This window comes from Halichoerus grypus, chromosome 10 (genome assembly GCF_964656455.1).
Source record: "Halichoerus grypus chromosome 10, mHalGry1.hap1.1, whole genome shotgun sequence".
Lineage (NCBI taxonomy): Eukaryota > Metazoa > Chordata > Mammalia > Carnivora > Phocidae > Halichoerus > Halichoerus grypus.
The window spans coordinates 22,483,916-22,499,878 of record NC_135721.1 but is presented as its reverse complement, the minus strand read 5'-3'; the positions used below and the strand labels follow the sequence as shown (position 1 = coordinate 22,499,878).

At 49.5% G+C, this 15,963-nt stretch overlaps 1 protein-coding gene across 1 annotated transcript in view; it reads right to left on the bottom strand.

Moving 5' to 3' along the window:
* Nucleotides 1–15,963, bottom strand: part of PLB1 (phospholipase B1) — a 140,530-nt gene that overhangs the window by 42,947 nt on the left and 81,620 nt on the right. Inside the window, exons 22-33 of the mRNA XM_078056125.1 lie at nt 14,135–14,243; nt 12,154–12,205; nt 11,741–11,821; nt 8,456–8,521; nt 8,025–8,125; nt 5,964–6,045; nt 3,265–3,369; nt 3,051–3,146; nt 2,762–2,833; nt 1,692–1,730; nt 1,080–1,140; nt 146–204 (exon numbers count right to left, since the gene is read on the bottom strand). Of these exons, the coding sequence (XP_077912251.1) occupies nt 146–204; nt 1,080–1,140; nt 1,692–1,730; nt 2,762–2,833; nt 3,051–3,146; nt 3,265–3,369; nt 5,964–6,045; nt 8,025–8,125; nt 8,456–8,521; nt 11,741–11,821; nt 12,154–12,205; nt 14,135–14,243 (923 nt within the window). The remainder of the gene's footprint in view (nt 1–145; nt 205–1,079; nt 1,141–1,691; nt 1,731–2,761; nt 2,834–3,050; nt 3,147–3,264; nt 3,370–5,963; nt 6,046–8,024; nt 8,126–8,455; nt 8,522–11,740; nt 11,822–12,153; nt 12,206–14,134; nt 14,244–15,963) is intronic.

Sequence of the window (15,963 nt, the reverse complement as noted above, 5' to 3'; positions counted from 1 at the left end):
AGTGACTGCAAAACCAAACCACTGCCACACTCGGGGATGGACAGAGCCAGGCCTGAGAGGCAGGGGAATGCAGAAGGGAGGCGTACAGGCCCTGGAACTGACTGGTACAGCTACCCTACCGCACTTGGGGCCCAAGCGTCCTTACGGTCAGAGAGTCCCCCAGTGCAGCCACGACTTGGATATCTGCCGCTCTCAGGGTGTGCACTGGAAAGACAAGCCAACACACTTGGGTCAGGGGGAAGGAACCTGTAGTCAGGGTCTAGTGCTTCCGACTTGGAAGGAAGACCAGAGGCACAACCTGTGTGTGGGGGGGGGCCACAGAGGCAGAGGTTATATGATGGGTTTCCCCATAGAAGACCCAACAAACAAATCCTGGGCCTGTGGGGAGAGAGGTGCTGAGAGAGAGGACAGGAAGGGGATAGATGGATGGATGGTAGGGAGGGCGGAGGGGAATCTACCACGTCAGCCCCAGTGGGGGGTGGGAGGCCAGCTGTGACCCAAGGGCAGGGCCCCCTGGGCGTGGACCATCTGAGATGAGCGACAGGGTCTGAGGCTCAGCCCATCTAGAGCTGCGTTCTGGATTTCCACCAAGAATCTGAGAAATAGTCATGTCAGGCCTTGCCCGTCCCGAATCTCTTTTGAAGACTCCAAGGAACTTCTTGGCTCTACTGCAAGCAGCAGTGACCGCAAAGCCTGGGGCCACAGGGCACCCTGAAGAGCTGGCTCGCTCTTGGGACTCCCTGGGCACCGCACCCCCAGCTCTGGCCCTCAGGGAGGTCACACCACTGGGCTGGGCCATGAAGGGGGGAGCTTCTGGGGGTCCCCGACTAACAGGCTGAATTGAGAGGGTAGCAAACAGTTCCTGGTCTGGCCACCTTGGGTCCTATAGGGTAAAGACATCACTGCAGGGCAGAGGGGGACAAAGCAGGGACCTGTCCCAGGCAACCACCCAGACAGGAAGCAAACACCAGCCCGAACGGTGTCATTTAGTTATATATGCCAAGTCTTGTCAGAGCACTCATTGGCCTCTGAGTCCTTGTGGAGGGGCCCTGGGTTCTGGTGTATCATAAGGGGCTTACCTGAGGTGGGTGTCGAGGCAGAAGGGGCTCTGTCCCTGCATGGCAGCTGGCTCCCATGACTCTAAAGGCATAGAATGAATGGTAGAATCTTAGGGTTGAAAGGGACCAGAGAGGCTGGTTGGGCATCAGACTCACTTGGAGAGTTTTATCAAACACAGCTCCTGGGTCCCACCCTGGGGAGGGCCCTGGAAGGGCACCTGTAGAAGGCTCCCTAGGTGATCCCAGGCTGGGATCTGCTAATCTAGTTCAGACCCCGTTCCCCCCACCCACAATCAGGTGCAAGAATCAGAGCATCAGCACAATAACCCCACTCCACCCCTGGCCACCACCTCTGCTTCTGCAGCAGCTTTGTAAGAGGAAAACTCTCTTCACCCAGGTCTTTGAAGAGGATTGACTGGGTGGTCCCACCTGGGCTCTTATCAGTGTGGCTTATTCTGCCCACTGCCCCGTCTGAAGGTGTAGGTGGGTGGACATTAGAGAAGAGCATTAATCCCCCTTGGCTGCCCAGCAGGACCCTTGCCCACATCCCCCACCCCCGTTGTGGGGCCAGTCCCGGCTCAGGGCCTGCCCACCGTGCTGGCTGGAGGGCCACAGGAAGAAACAAGCTCATACCTGTATTCTGTTCTTGTAGGTGCTCAGAAATGGCCAGAACTGTGAGAAGAGGGTGGTGAGCAACTCCAGCAAATTCCACTGGCTTCCTGCACAACACTGTTGGCCTCCCCTGCCCACATTCCCAAGCCCCTCCCTGCCAGGCTGACTGCTGTGGGCTCCCTCCCAGGATGCACTGGGCCTTCTCTGCAACCTGAACTCGTAGGAACAATTAGAATAAACCCTGCAGTGGCTCCCAGGCGAGCAAGTCTGCGCTCCGCCTCCCACCCAGCTGGCTGGGATAGCTGCATCTCCTCTCCTTCCTGCCCCTGCCCCGCCCCGCACAGCAGAGCACCACCTTCTGCTTGTTCCCTACTCCCTAGACCCCTTGCCACCCCAGGCCACTCCCACCCTACCCAGGCAAGAAAGTCAGGTGCTTTGAGGTCCTGCTCCATGTAAGCCCCAGCTCAGAGGTTCCCAGTCTAGACCTGAGACTCCTCTGGGAATACGGAGGAATTCGTAGAGATGAGGGAACAGCTGCAGAGGTCCAAGTCTCTCTCTGACCATTTGTGAGTGAACATGGGGGTCTGGTTCTGCTTTGCCTTCCCAGTTAATGTCTGCTTTTCTAGCTCCAGCTTTCATTTGACCAGCCCTCCCCACCCCCCACCCCATCACCCTAGCAGATAGTCCAGGTCTCAGTTCCTCGCTCTTTCTATCCTGCCATGGAGGCCGTGGCTACGTGGAAACAGGGTATCCTTCTGCCCCATCCTGGCCTTGACGTTCTCTATTGCCCCCTAGTCTCCAAGAGAGCTGGATGGTACTGCCATTTTCCTCTTCCCGGCTGTGTGCAGTCCAGGAGCTTGCTGGGGCTCCCTGGGACGTGGAGAGACAAAGGGACACTAGGGACCCCTGGCCACAAGGGGCTGTCACCCCTTACGGTCCAACCAGTTGGGGCTCTGTGGATGATCACCTGGAGTCTGGGGTGTGGGTGGGAACTGGGAATGAAACGAGCTGAGAAACCTGAGATGCTAAAATCCTGGAAAAGATGCCTCAGATAAATAGACCTGTTTACAAGGACGTGCTTCGCACACTACCTGGTTCGGACAGGTGATATTGATCTTGTATTCAAAACTGTGCTGTGTTGTCTTCTGGCCAACAGGTTCCAGCTAAAGCAAGGAGTGGAAAGAGGTGGTAAGAATGCAAAGGTCAGGCTGTAGGTCAGGGCTGGGGAACGGAGAGAGGGCCACAGGCAAGGGGGTCTGTCATCGCTGCGGGGCGGGGGATCATACAGCCTGAGTGACGGGCCTCTGAACTCCTTCAAAAGCTCTCCAGAGTCTTTCTCCTGCAGAGGGAGAATAGGTTTCCCTACCTCGGTCCTCTTACCATGTTGTTCCAGAGGGCGCTGGCCGCGTAAGCGTGAGCTTTGCTGCTGAAGTGGAAACAGTCAGGAGCAAAAAAAGAGTGGTCGGGCAGCCCCTCCTGGTCACGGGGCATAAAGAAGGGGCCGTGTTAGAGGGGCATCCAATACACAAATGACAGTCAGAACCGCCTGGGCTCTGTGTGGCTCCCCTTTATCCACGATGCTTGCTTTCCTTACCGACGTCTTTGGCATGTCCACTTTTTCGAATAATGGCTGCACGACCACCGTAAAATCCTCTCTTGTGTCGTACCGACCGTTCTCAACCAGCTGGTGAGTCCCCTCCTGCAGGAGGCGAAGGGGGCAGGGGTCAGGGGGCTCCCCACATCTGCTCGGGCTTTGTGCTGCCTCTTTCTCTGCCATAGAATTAAACAGAGTCTGCCCCTGGAGTGAAATCAATCTGTAACAAAATCTCAACTGATCAGTAACCAGCTAGTTACTTTTTTTTTTTTTTTTTTTTTTATTTGACACAGAGAGACACAGTGAGAGAGGGAACACAAGCAGGGGGAGTGGGAGAGAGAGAAGCAGGCTTCCCGCCGAGCAGGGAGCCCGATACGGGGCTCGATCCCAGGACCCTGGGATCATGACCTGAGCCGAAGGCAGACACTTAACGACTGAGCCACTCAGGTGCCCCACCAGCTAGTTACTTTTAAGATCAGCCTTTACCTCAACCCCAACCTCTGCTTGCAATTGCGTATATTTGACCTAGGCTGTGGGGGAAAAAAAGGAAAGGCAAGGAAAAACCCAAAACCATCAGCTTGATCTCCTTTGAAATCTTCTGATTAAAGACTGGGGCAGGGGGTGGGGGAGGGGTAGGGTATGAATTCAATTTAATGACTTTTTTGGATAATCCTTACGTTTCATTTGTTTCTGTCCTACATTTGTTCAGAAAATCAAAGGTGAATCAGCAATGGCATTTAATGCCCATTTATATCATTTGTGCATGGGGTGTGTGTGTGTGGGGGGGCACGCATGCTCCTGCGCATGCACACTTCTTTGAGACTCTCAGGTCTGTCCAGGAGGGTAACAGAGCTGTTACTCTCATAGCTCCCACTTGGGCTCAGGTCCAGGAGGACGAGTTATCCCAGTTCTGGCTCCAGGTTCTGCCGGCCTCTGCCATTTCACTGCTTACCAGATTTCTACCATCTGGGGCCAGGACCCTGGCCGGAGAAGGAAGTCAGGAACATCAGTGGGGTCATTACAGAAGGCACCACGTGTACTTTTCCCAGGGTCAGCCAGAGAGAGAGTGCAGGGGCCACTAAGTAGCTGTGTGACTTTCGGCAAGATGCTTTCCCTATCTGGACCTCTCTTTCCTCATCTGTAAATGGAGGATGTTTGGCCAGGCCCAGACCATCCCTTAGATCCCTTCTAATGCTACTGGTTACTCTGTGGATCAGCCACAGTGGCTCACAGTGGGACCATGTACCTCTTGAGAAGTGAAAGAAACAGTGTCCAGGATGCCTGGCACACAGTGGTCAATGATAGCGGCGAATGCCTCCTCCATGGGAGCCATGGCTTTTGCAGAAAGTGGGGAGAGGATTCTGACAGTGGGTATGACGGCCTCCTGTGGCTGACCATGAACTCCTGGATCTCAGTGGTGACCAAGATTAGACCTGGGAAGAACATCTGAATCCACTTCCTATGTTTGGAAAAACTCTACTGTATTAAGAGCAGCCTGCCTCCCAGTGTGTAAGGTGAGAAAGACAAATGCGTGCTTTCCCAATGACCCTCACCCTCAGGCTTAGGCACATGCCCAGGGGCCCTCCAGAGCTAGTGCTAGAAAGATGGACAGCACAGAATCCATTCTGCTGAGGGTGGGAGCTGTGACCAGGTCCTAGAAGCAGCAGTGACTCCACTGAACGAGTTCTTTGGCCTGATTTTGATCCTTACGGCCTGGCCCCTAGAATTTCATGATGCCGTGATTTCTGGCGGCCCCGCCTCTGATCCTAGCTTTTTAACTCTTCCAGACAGTCTGCTTAAATAAATACAACTGGTTAAATTAACCAGCATCGCGTATGTTTTTGTTGCTTGCCCCCAAGAACCTGTTCTACCCAGAACAGGTTTGTTCTCATGGCCATAACCTTGGCTGCCTTCCATCTCCTGGTCCAGGCCATGGACTCCCTCACCAGAGGCAGAGGTGCCTGCCCACAGCAGAAGGAAGTGCAGCTGGGGAGTCGCCCAGAGGACGATAGATAGAGGCTCGTTCCCCTGAGCCCTGATAGCCCTGATGGGTGTGGTGGCCTCAAAGCAGGGAAGTGGTTCTGCTCCAAGGAGTCCATGCATTTGAAGGATGGATCCATCCTGATAACTGTTTGCAGCCTACTCTAGAAGAGCTGGAAGGCTACCATTGTCCTCTTGAGTGACTGGATTATTTTGGGGGAAACTCAAGATTGTCAAGGGAGCCTCAGCTGCCCTGGTCAAAGATTGGATGGAAAAAGGCCTAAAATGAATAACCCACTGGATGTCTGGAGATCATCGGCTGACTCTTGGACTCTCGGGAGAGGAGAGCAGAGGAAATGCGTGTTATCTCACTGAATCCTCTAGACTCTCTTAGATGGAAAGGGTTTCCCAGCCAGGAGTCAGAAACTCACATAACTCTCCATGGACAAATGGAAATATTTTCTGTGTAAGGCCAGGAACTGGGATTTGGTGAAGTGTGTTCAGTGACTTGGCTCTACGGCTTCATGCAAATACACCAAATCACAGTCCCTGCGGCCTTTCAAGGTGTCTTTAAATCTGCAAACTGGTCAGTGGTAACCTCACACCCTCACACTAGACAGCTGGGGTCAAGGAAACATAAGCACGACTTCATTTTCTAACCCGAGTAATCAGACCACCCAGCAGTTCCTGTGCGGCCTTAGAACACTTTCCCGGCTTACCTGATACTGCTTATTTACTTCGATGAGGGAGGCAAGTTCTGTTGAGTTATCATCAGGCTTCAGGACACAGGGGCAGAGGTTTCTGCGGACCAAACCAAAGAGATGCCTCACCCCACCAAAATCACCATCTAAATGCATGACACGGACTTGAGATTCAGAACCTATTTGACTTGGAGGTGTTGGAAGTCGGCGGTAAGGGAGGCCCCGGCTGCTAACCTGTCCACTGCGCCAGACGGAGCTGGAGAAAGTGCCCCAGAGCCGCATTTTCGCATGAACATGAGACAGTTACTTCTAACACCTGCAGGAGTGACTTACAGAGCTGAGTTACCTTGTGACTGTCTGAGGACAGACCCTGCAGCAGAGATAAGGCACACCTACTTTAAATAACAACAGCAACAACACCACTCATCATAAGGGCTCCCACATCCTAATGCTCACCGTGCCGAGAGCTTTATGGGTATTAACCCATTTAATCCTCTTCGCAATTCAAGAAGTTGTATCATCACCCCCATTTTATAGATGAGAAAACTGAGCTCAGCGTGGTTAAGTACTTGCTCAGGGTCACATGGAGACTACGTGTGGGAGCCAGGACTTGAACTCAAATCTGTCTGGTCTGCACCTGAGCTCCTAATCCCTGGTTAAACTGCTTCTGTCCAGTCTGCACCTCTGCTCTGTTTGGTCATCTTGCCCATCTGGGCTTTTTTTTCCAGGGGGTGAGGGGATGATAGTGTGGATGGCTCAGAGTAGACTCACGCCTCCAAGGAAAGCACAACCACGGAGACAGAAAAACAGAGCGGCAGCAGGACAAGGTGACCCGAGTCTGTCTCACCTGCCAGTCAGCGGCTTGGCTGTGTCACAGCTGAGAAGGGACCTGGCAGATGCCTTCTCTGAACCGTTAAATGTAATTGTCTAAAAACCCTGCAGTGATGGGCAGCAAGAGGCTTTTGGGTAAGGTGCTCTGAAATGAATACACTGAACCCCCTGTGTGGCCCAGTGACTGGAGAAAGTGGGAGCCAGGGGATGAGTCAGCAGCTGAAAATACAGCACGCCTGCCACCAGCTGCGTTAATAGGCATGTGTCACTCGGCAGCCATCCTCCCGCTCATGGTGTCCTCAGGCCTCCCCTGGGGCACCTGTGCGGTCTGGGCCCCCAGGTGAGGTCTGGCATGCATCTTCAGGGTAGCAGCCAACGTACCCCTTCATTTCCAAGAGCAAATCTGGCCCCTGTGAATTATTCATTCCCTCCTTCAGCAAACAGCCACTATCCTGCGCTAGTAGTGACGCACACCGAGGGCAGGGCTGTGGGGGAGGCACGTGAGTCATCACCACGTGCTGTGCTCAGGGCTGTCGTGGGGGTCTGTCAAGGGCTACAGAGCTGGGGAGGAAGCTGGGGGCGGGGGGCACAGCCATCGGGACCTGGGCTACGGGCCCAGAGGCGGCTTTGCAGGAGGGAATGCTGACAGAAATGCTCGTGCTCAGATTAGAAGGATGTCTTAATCCTGAAGGTCATGGAGATGTGTAATAGAGAGGGAGCCACCTTTGTCTGGCCCTGGAGACGGGGGATGAAGGCCTTTCTAGGGCCTTCTCAGGGCCAGAGCTCTCTGTGCTCGGGGAAGACTCTTCCCTGATCGTCCTCTCCTCCAGCAAGTGACTGTAGCCCTACGGTTGTGAGTGCCCAGCCTAGGACACCCACACCAGATAGAGAGGCTCCCTCTGTCCTGGAGATGGGCCTCAAGGATGGAGAAGCTCTGGATACACCTGGTGGTGGCCTGTGAGCCCGGCCCACACAGACCCACTCCATTTCTCACGCTTTGCCCTTCCCTCGCGGGAGGACTGAGTTGCCAGGACAACCAGGAGCATGGTCGGGTTGTGACACAGACTCCGAGGGTAACTGAGGCCCACCTCGGGGTCACAAAAACCCATCAGGCCTCGTCAGGTGAGAAAATGGGGTGGTCTTAGCCCTCCTCACACATCTACCCTTGGACTTTCTAACGAAGCAGAGTTGCTTTCTGCTAAGGGTCCCTGGCGCTTTAGGGAACAGGGGCAGAAGCTTCCTTCTTACCTGAGGATCAGCCTTGGGCAGCTGACTTCCTTCTCCTGGTAGAGCTCCCTCAGGCTGATGATCTCCAGAACTTTTACCAGGTTCACAAATGCCCGAGGAACCTGAGCAAAGGTGAGGTCAGTCCCCAGGAGGATTGAGGCTGGTGGCCCCAGTCTCTCATCTGGGTCTGGGGCCAGCCTCTCCTGACGGATACCAGGTCTGTGGTCTTTCATGCCCCTCTCTACTTCCTTCATCCCTCCTGCCCTGCCTCCCCCCTCCCACCCCCCATTGACCCCTGTGTTCAGGCTTCTGGGACCAGGACAACAGCATGGTCAGCGCTGGCTTCCAGGGAAAGGCAGGCAGGAAGTCAAAGCCCCCTCCAGGCCAGGTCTGAGGCCTAAGAAGGACTGTTGGCTGAGCTGCTTAGAGGCCACACAGCCCAGCCTACACACCTCAGCATGGAGGATGTCCAGAGCCTTCCCGATGTTGTCTGTGAAGTTCTGGGGAGAATAGCGGACCTGCGGGAACAGGGAAGGTCTAACACCATCCACCACTCAATCTCTCTGCGGACCAGGCCCACCCATGTCTTGGGTCCCCTCCTTCTTGTATGTTAGCCAGAATGGGTGACATTGAAACATAAGGTTTGCCTTTGGGGCCCCCAGCGTCCAGACCAACCCCACCATCCTTAGGCTGGTCATGGTTGTGACCTCCAGGGAAACCTCTTTTTTCTGCATGGAATTATGGAAAGCTCTGGATCCACTCTACATTAACTAGATGCAGGGACTTAGCTAAAGCATATTACATCTTTGGGCTCCTCTAGAATGGGGTGTTGGAGCACGGGACCTCTAAGATCTCCTGCAGTTTGAATGTTCTCTGGTCCTATGGCCCGAGCTCTTCTGCCTTAGAGCCTCAAGTACCTGGGGACCTGTTGCCCCAACAAATCACTTAAGGAGATAATCGTAGGGGAAGAGGGTCCTGTAAATCCCCTCCCTCAAGCATAAATGCATTTTAATTGTTATTTCTTCTGACCTCCATACTTGGTGGCTTTTATTTTATTTTTTTTTTAAACTGGAACCCTTTCTCTGGCTGAAATCTAACCAAGAGCCCTGCCCTACCAAATGAATCAAACCTAGCATAGAGGACATTAGGAGAAGGAAGGGAAAAATGAAGGGGGGAATAGGAGGGGGAGACGAACCATGAGAGACTATGGACTCCAGAAAACAAACTGAGGGTTCTAGAGGGGAGGGGGTGGGGGGATGGGTTAGCCTGGTGATGGGTATTAAAGAGGGCACGTTCTGCATGGAGCACTGGGTGTTATACGCAAACAATGAATCATGGAACACTACATCAAAAACTAATGATGTACTGTATGGTGACTAACATAACAATAAAAAAATTATAAAAAAACAAACAAACTAATGTTTAAGAAATGGAGCTGGGGCCATGGTCCAACTTCCCTGCCTGCTTCACTAACAGCCCCAGGCCCACTGTGAGCCTATCACATCACAACCTGAAAACCCCAGACCCTGGTGACTTTGATGCTGTGACGGGTCTGGGGGGCAGGGTTGCCCCTCGGGGCAGAAGCTCCCAAGTCTCAGCAAGACTCCCCACTTCCTAAATTTTGCTCTGCTGATCCTCTTTCTGCCTGACAAATGTCATTTTCCAGCCCTAGTTGGAAGTTGTCCTGCTCCGTGTACATCCCTGACCCCCCCGCCCAACCCTACAAAATACAAATTCTCATGGCCATTCTTACTTTGGGGCCACAATGTTGTCCTTACCACGTTATGGTGAATTGTCTGTACCTCCCTTCCTGACTGTGAGTTCTTTGAGGACAGAGCTGCGAAGCTTAGCACCTAGTACAGTGCCTGGAGTATAATACGCGCCCAGCAAATGATACTAGACATTAAACACATTCTGTTTATCGGAAAACACTATAAACAAAATTAAATGGAAAACAATAAATAGGCAACATATTTGATAAAGGGTTAGTATACTTAATATAAGGGTTTTTAGACAGCAATAAGAGAATGATAAATACCTTAACAGAAGAGAGCCAATAGCCATCATATAGAATTTATCAGGAGGAATTTAAATGGAGGATTAAACAAGCAAAATAAAGGTTTATTCCTCCCTATCAATCAAATAAATGCAAATTTTGAAAACAAGATAAATTTTTTCATTTATTAGATTAGCAGCTATTAAAACAAATAACATACATTGACAGATGGAGCGTGAGGAGGTAGACATAACTGATACCAGCATTCTGGAAGCAGGCTGGCAAACTGTATCCGAAGCACTGAAAGTGTGCGGAGTCCCCACCCCCAGAATAAGACGGATGGATAAATACGTGTCAATATAGCAACATGGTAACAACTATAAAACCTAGGCGGTGGGTATGTGGGCATTTACTACATAATTCTCTCTTCCATTTCTCAGTATGTTTGGAAATTTTTGTGATAAAACAGTAGGGGAAATGTACATATCTTCTCGCCTAAACGTCTTACTACTTAGAATATATATCAGGAAACAATTATGGATGCACATAAAGATGGATGTTTCTCCTGGTGTTATTTATTTATTTATTTTAATTTTATTTTTTTTTTTATTTCTGGTATTATTTCTAACAGGCATAATTAAAAGCAATACAAGCTAAATATGCAATAATTGGCGACAGTTAAGTAAAGTGTGGCCAAAATAGGTTACGGGCTAGTTATACAGTCATTAAGAATTATTTTATGGAAAACTACTGACATAGGATCATCTTCCCAATGGATTGCTACTGAAAAAAAAAAAAAACAGATCACCAAACAATATTTCCAGAATGATGCTATTTTTAGCAAAGAATAATTTCTCCATTTTCATAGAAAAATGCCAGAGAGACACTTAACAAAATGTTAGCAATGGCACTTCTGGATGTTGTAATTACAGAAAATATTTTTTTCTTTGTGCTTTGATGTGTTTCCAGTGTGTATTGCTTATAAAATAAAAATAATTTTAAAAGCCTATTATTTTTAAAGTCAGCTGAATTGAATGTAGAAGCAGTGCAGGCATGTCCAACATGGGCAGAAAAGGTGGAAGTTACAAGAAGACCGATTTGGGCTTAACACAAACCACTACCAAAAAATTGATACTTGCTTATAATACTAATTAGGGCAAATTAAAAAGCTGCCCATCACTGGGAATATTCAATAGCTAGGTTCTAGGGAAGGCATTCCTGCCGCACGTGGGAGTGTGGTCAATAGGGTTTGTGGGGTTTCTTCCAGCTCAGAAATTCTGGGGTTCCAGGAAGAAGCACTACACCCACAGGGCAGCAGCCTGGCTCTTGGGGTTCCCATCAAGAACCCCATCGGAATGACTTGGCTCTGAACCACGCCTAAATGCTTGCAGTAGGAAATCAACTTTCCCATCCAAAATAGAGACGGTAAGGCAGTTCAATGCTGGAAAAAGGAGCTGACCTATAATGATCTATATGAAGATACACCTGATTTTTCTAGATCCTTGGAATGTTATCTTGGTTTCTAGAATGCTATGATCAGACTCTCTTGTTATGAAACCTAATCAAGATCAATCTCATAACCAGTTTTGTTGAATCTTTCCCTGGAGGTGAAGGCACTCTTGGTCTCAGGGTTAATTCCAGGCTACAAGCCCCAAGTCCCAATCCTGCTTCACTTGCTCTAGCCACCTGGTGTGGAAATCCCTCCCTGGGAGAGTCTTGAGTTAAGGGCCTGGAGACTCACCGGGTCACTGCAGAAATCACAGAGATCATTGCCTCCTATGAAAAGGGTTATTATCTTCCAATCTTCCTGAAAATTTATCTTCTGAAATGAATAGGAAATAAACAAGTAAGTGCCTTGCTCCAGAGTCAAGTCAAGAAGAAGATAAAGTGCTGAACACTGGCAGGGATGGGTCCTCACATACCAGAGGGTTTAATGGACATTACTATTTTCTGTTCTGCGATTTTGGGGTCCTGAGGTTATAGGTCACCAATTGTAGGTGCAAGATCACTTGTGGTTTTTAAAGGTGGATTCTCTGGACTTCCATGTGGTCCCCGACCCTGACCCTGTCTGTCTCCACGGATTTCTCCGGCTCACTCTCTCTTCCAGGGAATGCTAGCTCAAGGGGTCCCAGGTGGCTCTTCCCCCAGAATTACCGTATCATTCTTCATCAGGTCCACCAGCCTCCTGGCCTGAACAGGTAAATCCCTGCGGGCACACACGAACAGAAGTCATGTGAGGAGCAGGGACCGTGAAGCTGGAGCAGGGACCGTGAAGCTGGGGCAGGGAGGGGACTTCGCGGAGACAGCAGGAATCAAACATGCAGCAGGATAGTTGGACAGAAGGCCTTGCTCCCGTCCCAGAGCACCTTCCCCATTCAGTCTCCTCTGGAGGTGGAGGGCTGGGGGGAGTTGTGACCATGCTTTGGGAAGGGCAGAGCATTCCACATATAAGCGGGTGACTTAATGGCATGTTTCTCTTCTGAGCCAGGCTCATTCGGGGCAAACAGAAGGCTGCATGTACATTCCATGTCACGCACGGCTTGGTATGAGCCTGATTCTGTGGGCGCCGTGAGCTTCGCCTCCACGGTACCCTCACCCTCAAGGTGACATGGTTGAGTCAGACACACCCGGGTTTGACATTTAGTCGCCTCGTGCTAACTGTGGGTATGTAACTTAAGTTCGCCGTCCCAAAAGACTGCAAACGTGGAGATAAACCCCTGTATCTTCAGGGTCCTGAGGAGCAGTACATGAGATGAGCAAAGCAGCCTCACGGAGTGGAAGCCCCTCTTGGAGCCAGGCAGCACGGGGCTGAATCCTGGTCCCACCACTGACCAGCCGGGAGAGCTTGACAAAGTGCTTAACCTTGCAAACCCTCAGTTTGGTCCTGTGTAAGATGGGCATGGGAAGCATACCATCTTCATAGAGTTGTCGGATGGATTAAATAGAGGACTTAGAGCAGCACGGGGTAAGCATCCATATCAGAAATGATCCACTGAATTACGTCTCCTAACACCACCACCACCATCCCCGGTCTCTGGCACCATCCCAGCAGGAAACAGTGGTTGTCATGTATTAACTATTAACCCAGCTGGCCTGGTCTTAGTCACAGGGGACTAGGTAGGTATCAGATATCCTGGGCGGGGACTTGGGGTAAGCCATATAACCAACGTGCATCTTGGTTTCCTCATCAGTAGAAGCCATCGGGCACCAGCTCTGAGGACCAGAGTTTGATGATCACTTGACCTCTCTGCACCTCAATATCACTGTTAAGAAAACCTGGATGTTTGACCTGCTAACAGGGGCTGCACAGAACACGGGGCTAGTAAACGTGAAGGTAGCTGCTATGTTGGTCACTGCTGTTATGATGGGTTATTACCGGACCTGGGCAAGGGCCTGCTGGGCGCAAGGACAACAGGCCACGTGGTCGAGGTGACATATTTGCTCAGGCCACTTTGCCTCTTTGTGCTACAGTTTCTTCATCTGTAATATGCGAGTAGTAATCGCTAACTCTTCCCTATGACTCAGGAGGTGCTCGGACAGAAGGATTACTTGCACAAAAGGGCCCCACGGCCTTGAGGAAAGCAGGGGAGAAATCCAGGGTCATATGAATCATGAACTTTATGTTCTTCACCAAGGTTTCCTTCTTGGATGCCTCCCTGATCTAATCATGCTTACAAATACCTCTCTGCATACCACCAGCTGACATATGCTTGGAAAAAACCAAAATTATGGTAATATTAATGCCAAAATTTTTAGGCAGTCAACTGGTAGCCTTTCACCCTTCTCCCACCAAAAGGAAAACGTAGCCACAGAATTTATTATAAAACGGATTAGGTTTTACAAAATCTGATTTGGATGATTCCTGTCCTGAATAAATGAGAGTACGCATCGCATATACTTGGCGTCAGAGTAAACTGTGACTAGTTCCTGGGGTGGGATTGGGGATGGGCTAGTAGGTTTCTGTGTCCCACAGTGAGGGACACCCCAGGAGAGCTCACCCAGTCCAGTCTTTGACCCCCAGACCTCTCCCTTGAACCAAGCCCCCAGCCATCAGCCATACACCCCAGTCCAGGCCAAGCCCCTGACTGGGTCCGCAGAGGATCTGTGTGGTCACCCTCAAGGCTCCCCTGCTCACTCGGCTCGGTCTCCTGCTACAGCCTGATTTAGGAAGGCTCCAGGACTGTTTTCTTTCCCGGTGCCAACAGAGAAGCCCCTCAGGGAAGGGTTGAATTCCCGGAGGATGTCTGGAAATACAAAGAAGAGACACGCTTAGTAACTATCCCAAAACAAGCTTCAAATTCCTTTGATAAGTTCCAGTGCATGTCAGAGACAAGAAACCCTCACCCTTAAAGCTCTTAACCTTACTGTTCTCTCAGCATGGAAAGAAAGCGTCTAGCAGGCTGATGCTTAACCACATAGGCAACACACAAAGGTGCTTAACAAATTATTGCTGAATAAACGTGAGTCTGGGTTTGGTGCTTCTCTCACGCATTTTTCTTTTTTTTCTTTTCTTTTTCCTAAGATTTTATTTATTTATTTGAGAGAGAGAGAGAGAGCAAGCGCGCGAGAGCACAAGCAGGGGGAGTGGCAGAGAGAGAGGGAGAAGTAGGCTCCCCACTGAACACGGAGCCTGACTTGGGGCTTGATCCCAGGACCTGAACTGGTGGACTGAACCACTCAGGCGCCCCTCTTTTTGTTTTCTAAGTACATAATAGTTTTTTGAAATATAATTCACGTACCATAAAATTCACAATTTAAAGTGCAGTTCAATAGCTCTTAGTATGTTCACAGAATTGTGCAACCATCACCATAATCAAATTTAGAACATTTTCATCACCCCAAAAAGAAACCCTGTGCCCAGGAGCAGTCCCTCCCCCTTCCCTCCAACCCTGTGGTGACCGCTAATCTACCTTCTCTCTATATAGGCTTGCTTATTCTAGACATTTCCTATAAATGGAATCATACGTGTCTTCTGTGGCTGGTTCTTTCACTTACAATAATGTTTTCAGTGTTCATCCATGTTATAGCATAGATCTGCACTTCATACCTTTCACTGCCAAATAATATCCCATTGTGTGGATATACCACATTTACCCATTCATCAGTTGAAGGATTTGAATTGTTCCCACTTTTTTTGGCTATTATGAATAGTGCTGCTGTGAACGCTTTTGTACTAGCTTCTGCGTGAATTTCTCTTGGATATATATCTAGGAGTGGAAATGTTAGATCATATGGTAACTCTGTTTAACCTTTTGAAAAACTTACAAACCTTTTTCCAAACGAGTTGTGCCAATTTACCTTCCCTTGGAGCATTATGAGGGTTTTAATGTCTGCACATCCTCACCAACTTTTATCTTTTTTAAAATAACCATTCTAGTGGATGTGAGATGGTATCTCATTATGGTTTGGTTTGCACTGATGGTTACTAACGTCGAGCATCTTTTCATGTGCTTGTTGGTCACTTGCATACCTTCTTTGGAGAAATGTCTATTCAGATTCTTTGCCCATTTTTAATTGGCCCAAACTGAATTGTCTTATTATTGAGTTATAAGAGTTCTTTGTATTCTCTAGATACAAGTTTCTTACCGGATATGATTTTCAAACATTTTCTTTCACTCTTTGGGTTTTCTTTTTATTTTCTTGATGGTATCCTTTGAAGCTCAAAAGTGTTTAATTTTGTCCAGTCTATTTTTTTCTTTTGTCACTTGTGCTTTTGGCATTATATCTAAGAAGGCTTTGTTTAGCCCAAGGTCATGAAGATTTGCTCCTATAATTTCTTCTAAGGGTGAATTTTAGCTCTTACATTTAAGCTTATGATCCATTTTGAGTTAATTTTGTATATGGTATGAGTAGGATTCCAACTTCATCCTTTTGTATATGGCTATATAATTATCCCAGCATCATTTATTGAAAAGACTATTGTTTCCCCATTAGTCTTGGCACTCATGTTGAAAATGAGTTAAC